Source organism: Syngnathus scovelli, chromosome 6, assembly GCF_024217435.2.
Source record: "Syngnathus scovelli strain Florida chromosome 6, RoL_Ssco_1.2, whole genome shotgun sequence".
NCBI lineage: Eukaryota > Metazoa > Chordata > Actinopteri > Syngnathiformes > Syngnathidae > Syngnathus > Syngnathus scovelli.
The window spans coordinates 12,824,983-12,838,499 of record NC_090852.1 but is presented as its reverse complement, the minus strand read 5'-3'; the positions used below and the strand labels follow the sequence as shown (position 1 = coordinate 12,838,499).

Here is a 13,517-nt window from a genome sequence, read left to right as displayed (position 1 = left end):
AAATAGTGACACAAAGAAAAGATGTTTACTCGGTCATCATTATGTACACACTGTGTTGCAGCAGTAGACATAATCACTGTTGTTACAGTTCTCTTTTACTTCCTACAGCTCAGCGACACCGCTGGTGTGAGTACTCAGAAGTGTGACCAAGTCGGAAGAAGTGTGCTACCGCAAATGAATGAGTGTGCGTGGAAGAGAGATGCATGAGCAAATGTTAATTGAGCCAACTAATGTAAGCTGGAGTGTTTAAACGCTTATCACTTTATCATTACTCAGCAAGGATACAAACCAATAAAGCGTCGTTCTTTGTACTCGGGAACATACAGAACAACGCAACACAGCCGCTCTTTAGCAAGCTCTAAGGACGTGAACAAATTCACAGAGGATTAATTATTGAAAAGCACGGCCAATATGTTGCTCAGTCGAGAGACAAATGTTAATGAAGACAAAGAAGGAGAGTTATGAAGAACATCTGGAATGGGGCTAATTCAAGTTCCTCAGGGCCTGCATGCACCATCAGGCTGGCTTTTATCATCATGCAATTTAACAGATCATCTGATGCCAAAACCTACAACATTTTTCCTCCAGTTCATTGCGAGACTTTATCAGAAGCATCTGAAAAAAATGAATAAACCATTTTGGATACAATTCCAAAGTCAAGCACCACAAAATTGAAATTGGAGCTCAACCAAAATGTTCTGGAAAAATATGCTTCCAAGGTCAAATCATCAGAACTTTTATATAATGTATTTTTTATAACTACTCTGTGCAATACTCATCTTTTCATGCATCCATTTTTTTACTGCTTGTCCTGACCTTGGTTGGAGGCAGGTTACAATCTGAATTGGTTTCCAGACAATTGCAAGGGAGACTGACAACCACTCACACTCATGTTCATACCTTTGGGAAATTTAGCATCTTGTATTTACCCAACTTGCATGTTTTTGGAATGTGGGTACATGATGGTGAAAGCATTTTTATCTAGTGCATTTCACAACAGCTGCAAGTGTAAGAAAGCCCTTTACATATAAAGGTACAACAACAAAGACAGTGAAAACAGTACATTATAATACAGTAGCATAGTGGGCATAGTGAGCGTCGTAAGTGTAATAATAAATAATAAATACAATAAATAAAAAAAAAAAGAAATAAAGTAATAAGTATATAAGTAAATAAGTCAAATAAAATGCACAATGTAAAATACAAACTGTACTTGGATAAATGTTTAGAAACAAACAGTTCAGTTAAATGGAAAGCCATCAAACTTTAAAGTAAAACAACTCTTGTATTCTATCTATCTATCTATCTATCTATCTATCTATCTATCTATCTATCTATCTATCTATCTATCTATCTATCTATCTATCTATCTATCTATCTATCTATCTATCTATCTATCTATCTATCTATCTATCTATCTATCTATCTATCTATCTATCTATCTATCTATCTATCTATCTATCTATCTATCTATCTATCTATCTATCTATCCATCCCTAATATATCTAGTTCCTAATTAAAAGTATAAAGCATATGTAATACAATAAGACACAATAAGAATATCGTAAGTCCACGCACAATCACAGTATAATCAGTCTGATAATTCTTGTGTTTATTATCTTTTTTTTTCAGACTTTGTGTGAGCACATTTAAAAGAAAACAAGATAAATAAAAAATATTTATATATCCTCATTAATACGGTGCACTCACCTCCAATCTTTGCATTATAGGCCACACCCACGCCACACACACCATTGTTAGCTGCAGCTGCCACCTCTCCTGCACATCGAGTTCCATGTCTTTGAAGAAAGCAGAAATGAAGGTCTATGAAAGACAATTCATCCAGTCATCCATTATCTGACACCAACATAAAATTTACAATTGAGTGCTGAACAATTTAAGTCTGTTAGCCCAGAATTGAGATCATTTGCAGGGTACCAGCATAGTTAGTGCCCCCATAATGTTATTTATCAATAAGAAAACTAGGTGTTGCAGTTTCCTCTTTGCAGAGAGATGATATATACTTCAGGGCCAACTGCCTCAGTGCGTGTCTGAGTTGCAGACTCTACTGTATTTTCTTTGCTCGCAACCACGTTGCTTGCTGTGCCATGGGCTTTTGTGCTGCAGGTGACAGGGCTGCAGTCCAACATTTCCACTGTTCTCTATTGATTTGCAGACTTAAGTCGTGTGCAGCATAAAATGAGATCGCAAAAAACACATAATACATCTTAGTCCTCAGAGATGCTGATTAATAAATGTATTAAAGTGTGAAGCTCACTGCAGACATTCTTTTCTAATCAAACTTGGTTTGCTGTAACAAAACATTAGAGGATGAAAAAAAAGCTGACGTTACTGTAGGCCAGCTCTGGGGCAAACTTGAAATCTGACTGTTTAAAGAAACCGTCCCATTTCTCAATAAAATGAAACCTCTACTAACAAACGTTTACATACTTATGAACATTTTGAGATACGAATCGGAGCCTCGAGAATTTTTTGCCTCTTCTCACCAACCAAAATCGACTTTTGAACCCGTGAGCGACTCTCTCAGCGTATGTCTGGTGAGATTGTGACGTGTGTGTGTGTGTATATACCCATTTTCATATTGTCTTTACCCTTCGCTTGGTCACTTCCTGTGTTTCTATGTGCATGTTAGCATGTTGACAAGTTCATCGGTAGTTTATCTGGAATCTTTGTAGTCAATCATGACTCCTAAGAGGGCTAGTGCAAAAAGCGGCGAGGGTAGTCAGAAGAGGAACGTAGAAATTAAGCATATGGTACATGTCTACCCCCCATCCCACCCCCTGTCTCTCAAGCGTCTACTCCTATAGCAAGTCGTAGCTTCTTTCAAGGTAAAGCACTTAAACATGAATGTTACATTTGACATTAATTCTTATGGAAAAAATGGCTTTTACTCCATTTAATATTTAAGAACTTTTTGACCTACGAACATGATCACGGAACAAATTAAATTAGTAAATAGAGGTTTCACAGTAAATTCTGAAGGCCGAGGGCAGATTAAATTGAAATGGCAGCACATTGAGGTCAAATCTGAAGTGAGCGGTGACACTGACAGACATAGACCCAACTCTTTACCTTGACAGCCACACCTCTGAACTAATCTATTTGATCAATGCAGATTAATCATTCATCTAGTAATTTATTAATGCGAGTGCTGAGTTTTAGAGGGCACATAATCAATGATGAAAAATGCAGCAACCTATCACAAATGTATACTCCCCTACCAGTTATACATGCTAATAAAGTCTGTAAGATATAATAAAGACACCTTGGCACATTGACCGTGATGATGCCGTACACACAATAATTCCCTTGCATCTATCGTCTATACCTAACATTACTGGCTGACACTTTCAGCTATAAAATACAGATGAACAAATGTCTCTCGTTTTAAAATTCAGTCCTCTTACCTCATTAAAATGTTTTAATATGTGATAGAGAAGGCTTGCTGTCTCTGGGACGTACTATCTGACCAGTATCAAAACGAAGCTAATTACAGCCACAGTGCTGCTTATGGCAGAGCAAAGAACAAAACAAAACCCTTTTTGATCCAAAGTCACTTCACAGGGTCAGAGCACAGCAACGCCTGATTAAGCTCTGGAACAGAGTGATGTATCACCATCATGTTATTTCCACTCCATCACATTTCCAACTCACCCAGGGCCTGATTTACTCGATGTTTGCGCAGGAAGAATTGAACTTTTCTGCTTTTGAAAAAAATAAAAATAAAATAAAATGCCAGAAACAAAAATGATCACATATTGCTTATTCAGCAATTCAATTTTGGAGATTCTGATCATCCTAAGGGCTTTTTTGGAGGCGGTCACAGTCGAGTCATGCCATATCATATACAATAAAAATCCTTTTAACTCCAGACTTTTTCATTTCTGGGTCATTTCAATGCACTGAGAAAAGTGGTACTGGCCTGTCCTAGAACCATTTTCTGGGTGAGTTGTCCCAAGTTTTAAATGAAATATTACACAAGTTGGACACATGTACTCTGTTCGAGTTAAATCAATCAAACCATACCTTTTATAATGTTGCTAGCATCCCTCAATAAATCAGATCAGAAACATTTCCTTTTGTTTGCCTCTTTCCCTTACTTCCAATTCCATTATTTTAAACTTCATTTTGCTCTCCCAAATTTTCCATGCTGACACCCATCAGAATTACCTAAAGCATATATATATATATATATATATATATATATATATATATATATATATATATATATATATATATATATATATATATATATATATATATATATATATATATATATATATATAAAATATATTGGAGGATGTTAAACATAACTTGTGCGTGTAATTAAATGCTGCAATTACTGTCTGGAGTTTTTATTTCCAGTTGACTGCTCTTATAATACTATATTAATGAAAAGCAGTTAACGGTGACTTGACGCTTCCTTCATTAACTACATACTGTACGTAATCAAGGGGCAAATTGAGACTCATTATGCAGGTAACAGCATGAGCAAAGAGAAAGTTTCCTCTTCAGACACCATAGTGGAACATTAAGCAGTAAAAACAGTTCATTTTAGTTCAACTTTTTTTATAGGACTAATTCAGTTGATGCATTTTTGTTACTCAGATTATCTCTCACAGTAGTGATCTGAAAACAAGTACACAATTCAATGACTAAAGTGCTTATTTAAAAAAAAGAATCCAAGTACAGCATATCATCCAATGTAAATGTTATATCACCCTACCATCAATTTCAGTGAAGAGGGAACGTTCTCCATCCATCCATCCATCCATCCATTTTCTGAACCGCTTAGTCCCCACGGGGGTCGCGGGCGTGCTGGAGCCTATCCCAGCCGTCATCGGGCAGTAGGCGGGGGACACCCTGAACCGGTTGCCAGCCAATCGCAGGGCACACAGAGACAGACAACCATTCACACTCACACTCACACCTAGGGACAATTTGGAGTCTTCAATCGGCCTACCAAGCATGTTTTTGGAATGTGGGAGGAAACCGGAGCACCCGGAGAAAACCCACGCGGGCCCGGGGAGAACATGCAAACTCCACACAGGGAGGGCCGGAGGTGGAATCGAACCCGCAACCTCCTAACTGTGAGGCGGACGTGCTACCCACTGTGCCACCGAGCCGCCGAGGGAAGGTTCTGTAGAATGTAAATTAAAAAATAAAATAAACAACTTTGCAAATCTGTTTCAACTTGTATTCAATTGAAATAATTAAAGACCAATTTTTTTTTTTTGCAAATAGTATTTTGAATTTGATGCATCACATTGCAAAAAAAAAAAAAAAATCAATTCAACCTATCAACTTTTCAGCAATGTTTTTCTTGCAAGCCATTATATTCAAATCTGTTTCTTCAAATGTTTTATACCGAGAACCGATTAGTTCCAGTGGGTGAAGCTGAAATGATACCATTTACTGTGTAACGGGAGCATTCAAATGCTGGTGGAGCAGCACAGCCACAAGTATACCCTTGCTTGTGTTGGGTTTTGACTGTGAGTAGGAAGCGAGAAAGCATAACCAAATGTGCCTCTCAGCATGGCCATGCTTGGCTTAATTGCAGGGATGTGTCTCTTGGCATCACTCTTGATTTCAATTTGTTTCTATGGGGTGTCAAGTCAATGGTGCAACCCAATAGTTTTTGCTGTTTTTTTGCTCAGTTGCAGTGTAAGACAGCTCTGTCCAAAAGAATAGATTGGAGATAAGGATATGGTGAGAAACAGTTCCAACCACAAAGTTACATTCTCTAGCATGCCAAATAATTTTTTTGGTTCAATTCAGGGCTTCATTGGTTTAGGTTTGATCAAACCAGACACATAAATTCATTGCTATTTCTAATGCGCGCTCTGCCTCTCAATATCAACATCACACCGACATTACAGGGACAATGGAAAAAAAAAAAAAAAAACGAGCATTGTTATGATTGAGAGCCTTGCCGTGATCAGCGAGGACTAACAAGAACCCAGCCTTCAGTGTATCCTGTCTCCATTCCACTAATATCTGTCAAAACTGCCAACTCATGAAGCACAGAGCCTGACATGATAATTATAAACAAGGGAAACAACCTTTGTGTCAGCGTTTTAATCAAAGTGGCAGCCTGAAAACCCTCCTTAGTCCCTCTTGCCTATGAATTATCTCATAAAATTTGATTGCAAGGGAGATGTTGAAATTACTCACATGCTGTACTATATGTTCAGTGTTACTCTAAATCACTGCAGACTTTATTTATTTTATTTATCTCATTAGTAACACATAGTGAATGCACTTTAACTGACTCGGTAATAGAGTACTATGTGAGTGAAAGGGTCTGATTTTAAAAGGGTGCATGTGCATCTTTTCAATGGTGATGGTTCGGCTCCATATTGCCTGAAAGGGAAAATACACAGTAGCAAAGAAAGCTGCAGCCTTTGAAGAAAACAGGCAGATTTAGAACAAGATTTGAAAAGACATGTAGCCTTTCATGTACGCCATGGGGTTTAGACTACGGCCCACTTGTTGCCATGGGCACACCCACACGCGTTGAAAAGTGTTGAAAAATTAACACACATTTTTCTAAAATCCTATTTGTTTATTTTTCATTATTCTAGTATTTATTTTTGTGTTAAGAAATTGTGTGTTCTTCATCAAAAGGAAAATTTTGAAAATAAAAAAAAAAACTGGTGTAATTTTGCTTGATTGATGATAATCTAATCTGTGGCAGACAGGCAAGCTGCAAAGTACACTGTATTGCCAAAAGTGTTCACTCAACTGCCTTGACACACAAACGACCTTAAGTGACATCCCATCTTAATCCAAAGGGTTCGTATTGAACCGTTCATTGTGATGTTGGTCCACCTTTTGCAGCTATAACAGCTTCACCTCTTCTGGGAGGGCTATCTAAAAGGTTTAGCAGTGCATCGTGTCCATTCTCCCAGAATTGCATTTATGAGATCAGGCACCGATGTCGGGCTCTAATTCATACTGAATACGCCGAAGCATTCGTCACACCACCAGATTCCACTCTCGTAACTTTCCACTTTCGACATGACATTGCACCAATACATAAAGCAGGGTCTGGTGGGGGCCTGCACAGAATCTCGACCTCCACCTTTAGGATGAAGCAGATGCAACATCAGTGTGTGAATCACACTCGGACTGAGGCATCGCAAAACTACATTACAAGAAAGAGTGAGATTGAGATTTAGGCTTTATTCCTTGCTGGAACTTTATGCTCAACATTCAAGCATGGTAAATATTTATGAATGTAATCAAAGGCTTGAGAGGCAACCTAAGGCAGGTGAAAAGTTTCGAACAAATCAGCACCAAAATGGCTGTGAGGCTTTTGTGTGGAAGCCAAGGAAATTGGTATTTTCTAGACTTGAGTATAGGCCAAGCAGCACCTTCAAACTTGATTGTAGTGAAGTGCATACATACTATTATAAAGCTAAATCGTGCTATTTCTTAGCCTTTTTGAATGCACTTGTTTGCTTTCCTCATTTAGGGGTAGTTAAAAGCAATACCTTGCCAAATTGATGAATTCTGCATACCTTACCTGTTCTCATTACGCTGAGTGTATCTTGGTTGTGGGTCAGCATCTCCATCATTGACATCATAACTGGCCTCCGGATCCTAAAAGACCAGGAACCAAGGTTATATCTCTCAGCATGTTTCAAGGAGGTTCTTAATAATGCAAAGTCTTAATAAGTTCACTAACATAATTGTTGATGAGATCTGGGTGGTCTTTTTCAATGCCGTCATCCAGGATAGTCACCACAATACCTTTTCCAGTGTAGCCCTGAGCCCAAGCTACTTTGGTATTTAAGTCTTGATGAGTCAGAGTGGACTGAAGACATATGATTATTAGACAGGTCAACATCATGTGAGACACAGGAATCTTCTCAACAAGCCGTACCCCTCTGGTAAACTAAAATGCAGTTTAGATTTTTGATTGTCGATTTACATGTATTCCCAGTGGTCTTAAAAAGTATTTCATGATTCATGGTTTTACAAGGGAGCAAGTAAATCACCTTTTCACACAGGGTAGCTATGAATAGTTTACCTTGAATAAATCAAATCATTTAAAAACTGCATTTATGTTTACTTAGGTTATAATTTTATAATAATAATAATAATAGAAATAATAGAATTCAGAATAATAGTGTAGAATAATAGTGTAGAAAAACAAATCTGAAGACAAATTAGAGATCATTACACACCAGGTACCACTGCTTGGAAAAATCAGGGTCGGTTGGTTCCTCAAAGACTTCCCTCCTCTTCCTCCTTTTCACCACTTGCTGCTCTGCCCATAGAACCTGAGGTGTGCAAACATACACAAGCACAGACACTCATTATTTTGGCATTGTTGGACTTTAATATCATAGGATATTGCAAAAGCCACCAAACTTTAGCTCTAGTTATGTGCAAAGAGCCTAGCGACAAGTAACAAGAGACAGATTTCGCACACTGTTGGTGAGCATGTTTCGTGTGACTTAATAAGATTGCAATCTTTTATTACAATCCAAGTAGCAGGTGTTTGACTTTTTTTTCTACCCCAAGTCTAAGCAGGGATTTCAAACTTAAAGCCCGGGGGCCATTTGCAGCCTGCTGGATGATATTTTGCGGCCCCCTACTTGATATCTATTATTTTGTGGAATACTTGATGCGAACAAGTTGAGTTTGAGACCACTGACCTAACCGAATGCTTGGACAGTAGGCAAAAGCTGTAAAAAGGGCTCCAAAGACTTACTGTGGATATGGAAGCCAAGTGATAAATGTTGAACTCTTTCATACAGACTACATTTGCAATCCCTCCTGTCATTCTAAGTATAAGTAGCGCTTCAGACAAGCAGCAAGTTCTCCTGGGAAAACCGAGCTGCTTGTATAAGGCAAAATTGTAGGCGAGGAGGACAGGAGATGTGCCTCGTTGTTCTTATGGTAATTATTTTGCACTCAAAAATCCAGACAGCTTGGTTTGCATTTTTAAAAGAGAGTTTTGCGCTTTCGGTTGAACCACTTTGATGGTTTTTTAAAGAGCACTGTGAAAGCGAAATGAAGATAGTAGGGATGGGATGCAACGTGTTAGTGGTAGAGGCAAAAAGCATATTACTGTGATTCAGAAAAGAAAACGATCAAGCTGATAATTTTGGGGATGACAGCAACCAAGTGTGTGACAATTGGCTGTACAGGTACTTGTAAATGTTATAAATCCAGACGTTAGATTTTGAAAGGGGAAATGAATTTTCTTCACACAGTTTCTTCTCTCTACTGACTCTCTTTGTGTCGTGGTAATATTCTTTCATTTAATTCTTTAATTCTTTGATTTCTTGTTTCATGGTAACCTTGTCCTACACAATGAGCTGCATAGATGGAAATGCTTTCAATACATCAGCGGTGGTGATACAATCATACAGTAGTGGTGATACAACTCAAACTTGGCTGAAAGAACGAGGGCATCAATGTTGTTTCAGTGACAAATCAATATTTAATTTCCTTATTTACGCGTAACGGATATCTTGGCACCAGCTACCACAGGGCACATTGTAAAGTTGTGTTGGCAAAATTAAACGCAAACAAAAGCGCACATGTTCTGTCTTTTAATATTTTTGTCAGATGGAATTTCATTGAAAATATTTGATTGACATCAGCTGCTTGCTGTGGCTGGTATAAAAATTAATTCAAGCATTTGTAAGGACATCTTGGGTCTTTTTTTGTTTTTGTTGTAGAACCTCAAAGTTAAAAAAGAAAAACTAAAGGTTTTGGGGATTTCTTTGGAGGGACTGGCAGCCCGAGTTTTTACTGAGCTTTACTAAAGTGTTTAAATAATTTAAAATGGCAAAAGTGACAAACAAGGAAATACCGGTTGTCACCATGTTTGACGCAGATCCAATATGGCATCAAGTCGATAACGTAAATGTCCAAATTCTGCAGGTTTTGTTCACTTGCAGCCTGCGCACTCAAACATTTTGTGTATTTCCCCTAGGTGTTCACTTTACTCAACACTGTAGGGTGTAGTGCGAGAATTTGGACAGGGCCATTGGCCTTTGAGCACATTTACTTTTGCAAACATTACATTGTGAGTGACATCTCTTTCTGCTGTACATGCGGGTCACTTTGGAGATGCATATGTTCATACATCAGACGAAGTGAGGTCACATCTAGTTTGGAATGTGAACGCTAACACACACATCCAAAAATCGGATTCCAACCAAAAATCAAAATTAAGCCTTAAGACCGGTGTGAGAGGCCAACAGCGAGTAAACAAAGACATTGGTACACTGCCGAGCTTGGCTTTATTGGCTGACTGCTTAAAAGACTCTGTAAGAAAAAAATCCATGACAGTGGCTGCCTGGCAACACAGTGAATACCCGGCAGCACGGCACTATGTTCATACCATTTTAATCAAAGAAAGGGTAAAAAAATGATTGCTTTTTCTTTTTTTTCAACCCTTATCAAATTAGTGGTGGAACATGGTTTTATAAAAAAAATTATATAACAAAAATTGTTAGCAAAAACTCCATATGCTGAGCTTGTTAGTGATAAATGGACTGTCATGAGAACATGGATTTTTTAACCTAATATACATGTATTTAGAATGTGGGAGAAGGTCAGAGTACCAGGAGAAAAAAACAATGCAAGCTCCACACAGAAAGGCTTCACCCATTCAAATTCAGAACATTTGACCGTCAGCATAATGTAAAACGTCAAGAGTAAAAATACATGTTATGCTAACTTGTTCTCTATCATTGATGCGCTTTTGCATTTTCTAGGCCTCTGAGCCAGTGTGTTCTCAGTGCTGTCAATCATTACTACTAATTAAGTTTTCGGGGTCGTTCGATATGAGCACGGATGCCACAACAAAGTTTCTTAGAGCGTTGCAGTTACAAGCAAAATTCATCTAAGTCAGCTGCATTTACACCGAAGCCCGGATTGTTGTTGCTGAGTCAGGAGACAGAGACATTGTCCGAGAGTATGGCTTTTCAGCTCGTGCTCAATATTAAAGTAATTACATTTTTTTACAGCCTTGGCTGTTTGATGGTTTTAGATGAAAAACAAATCAAACATATTGTAAGTTGCATGGTTGTCTTTAGTCAAACGTACCGGCCAAGTCTTGAAATAGAAGTGAATCTAGTCGAGGCATTCATCAAACATTCTCAATGATTTTAGTGCTAGCTTTCATACAACTGAAATGCAGAATATTCTGGAAATCACTTTCCCTTCTTGTGGCTAATGCTACATTTAATTTTTAATTTTGGTGAAGATTTCCCATGTTAAAATGTTACACTAAGCCCATTTGGATAACAATCATATGAAAAATTCCTTTCAAAATGAGGAGAGGATAGAAGCATTAGTGGGACTTGCCAAAACAGATTAAAATGAGCTGTCCTTCACATCAACATCAGTTTCTTCTAATGATTCACATGCTAATTGATTTTAGGCCTCAGTAATTAGCTGTGATTGAATGAAAAAGTCTTACTTGTGCATCTTGTTGCAGTCTGATGTGCAGCCCCGTGTGTCTAGAAAAAGCTCGCTTCTCTACAGCGTGATGTCTGAAGTGATAATAATCTCCAAAAACCTACAGAAATACAGAAATGTCAACAGTAAATATGTTTACAGTTTGTTTAAAGGTTGCTAATTGGTAACTGTGTAGGGATAGAAAGAAGGCAAAATATGTCTGCTAAAGAAGAACAGAGCATTTAGCGTCCATCAGCGAGTATCGTAGCAAAGAAGTAACACAAGTTTATAACATTACATTTTGTCACTCGCACTGATGTATGCCTTGGTACAAATGTTTGGTGGTGGTCGGACTGGCAGCCAAGCAACATCCATCCATCCATCCATCCATCCATCCATCCATCCATCCATCCATCCATCCATCCATCCATCCATCCATCCATCCATCCATCCATCCATCCATCCATCCATCCATCCATCCATCCATCCATCCATCCATCCATCCATCCATCCATCCATCCATACATCCATCCATACATCCATCCATACATACATACATGAAAAAAAATTGTGTGCATTAATGCACAAAAATTTAACAACAACAAAGGAAAAGTAAAGGAAAGTCTTCATTGAGGAAATATTGCAATATGTACTGAGGTGCCACTGGGGAGTGACTCACCTTCCCTGCCTCGTGAAGCAGAAAAGGAGAAGCAGAAAGGCAAAGAAGAAGGAAGGGAAGAGTGGAGGGAGATGCAAGATTTGACAAGCACACCAAGAAGAATGGATGTGTTTGAAGAGAAAGAAGAGAGAGAGAAGACAACAGGATGGAAGCCCTCTTGGGGCTGCCGGCTGACTGACCAGACTGGAGGCATGAAGCCTCGTCTGAAAGGATTTAGAAAATTGCCAGCTGTCCAGTTTCATTTGAATTTAAAAATTACGACGGGACAACAAATCCGAGGAGAGTAAATCACCCTTATTACTTTGCAATGTAACAAGTCATAATTTTCTTTCGAAGTGCATACAAATCTACATGGCAGGCCCATTGAATTGCACCATTTCCAAAAAGAAAGCTGTGTGAAAAAGCTCTAATGATGCAAACTAAAATGCCAACATAAAATGCACATTGCTGATTCAAACAATTGTAATGAATTTAAATCCAGCAACTTGTCACCAATGGTGTCTATCGAAATACACTCTGTTTTAATGTGTAAATGAAACTTACACCAAACAAATTTGAATGACAACAGCTGCATGACAATGTGATGAAGTTTAGTGTGTTCATGCAACAATTGTAAATGGAGATGATAGATTCAAACCACAGCTTGTCAAACGTACCTTTATATAATACACAACATCACCAGCACAACATACTGTAGGCTACATATACATATATAGAGCAAACTGAGCTTTATCTTTCACAGTACTCTATCAATGTTTGCCTAAAGCTATCATTACAAACACTTTGGACAGTTTTGAAAAACTCTCTTTTTACAAAGTCCAAGGCTGAAATAAAAGCCCTCACTAGTTGGTTAAAAATTTACATGGGCTACCTCCTTGAGTCTTAAAATAATGAAAAAAGACATAAAAGGAAATCACCTAATGAATAATGCAAGGCATAGGTGTGACCCATGAAATTAATGGGATCAACATCACCGTTAATCGCGACAAGGCAGCAGACTGACTTGTGCTGCACTAAGGCGGTGCTTCTGTGGAATAAATCTGTTTCTAATACTTGTAGTGCCAAGGTATTTATAGATTAAACCAAGACTCTATGGTTCCTAATAAATAATGAGTTTGCATTAGATGCTAACTGCACTCTAAACTACTCACTGAACAGTTTCGGAAGTTAATATTTTTCAAGCTCAGGGTTCTCACTTAAATTATTTCACTCTCTTTCCACCCTGTCTACACCTTCATGCCTCAAGGTATAGTACAAACAAATGTGCTTTGAATCCTTAGTAAATAGATCCCCAGCTAAACTGTTTCTATGTCCAGAAAAGCCCATAAGTCCCACCAGAATCCACCAGCAATAGACTTTGAAGGCTCATTGGATTTTTTCTATTTAAACA

The 13,517-nt window shown here is 38.1% G+C and overlaps 1 protein-coding gene across 2 annotated transcripts in view; it reads right to left on the bottom strand.

Annotated features, from left to right (window-relative positions):
* The window catches only part of furinb (furin (paired basic amino acid cleaving enzyme) b), a 44,062-nt gene that overhangs the window by 15,073 nt on the left and 15,472 nt on the right, over positions 1–13,517 (bottom strand). For both annotated transcript variants that reach the window (XM_049722531.2, XM_049722532.2), the window contains 5 exons: positions 11,471–11,569; positions 8,214–8,309; positions 7,712–7,840; positions 7,550–7,626; positions 1,711–1,799 (listed from right to left, as the gene is read on the bottom strand). In XM_049722531.2, the coding sequence (XP_049578488.1) occupies positions 1,711–1,799; positions 7,550–7,626; positions 7,712–7,840; positions 8,214–8,309; positions 11,471–11,569 (490 nt within the window). The remainder of the gene's footprint in view (positions 1–1,710; positions 1,800–7,549; positions 7,627–7,711; positions 7,841–8,213; positions 8,310–11,470; positions 11,570–13,517) is intronic.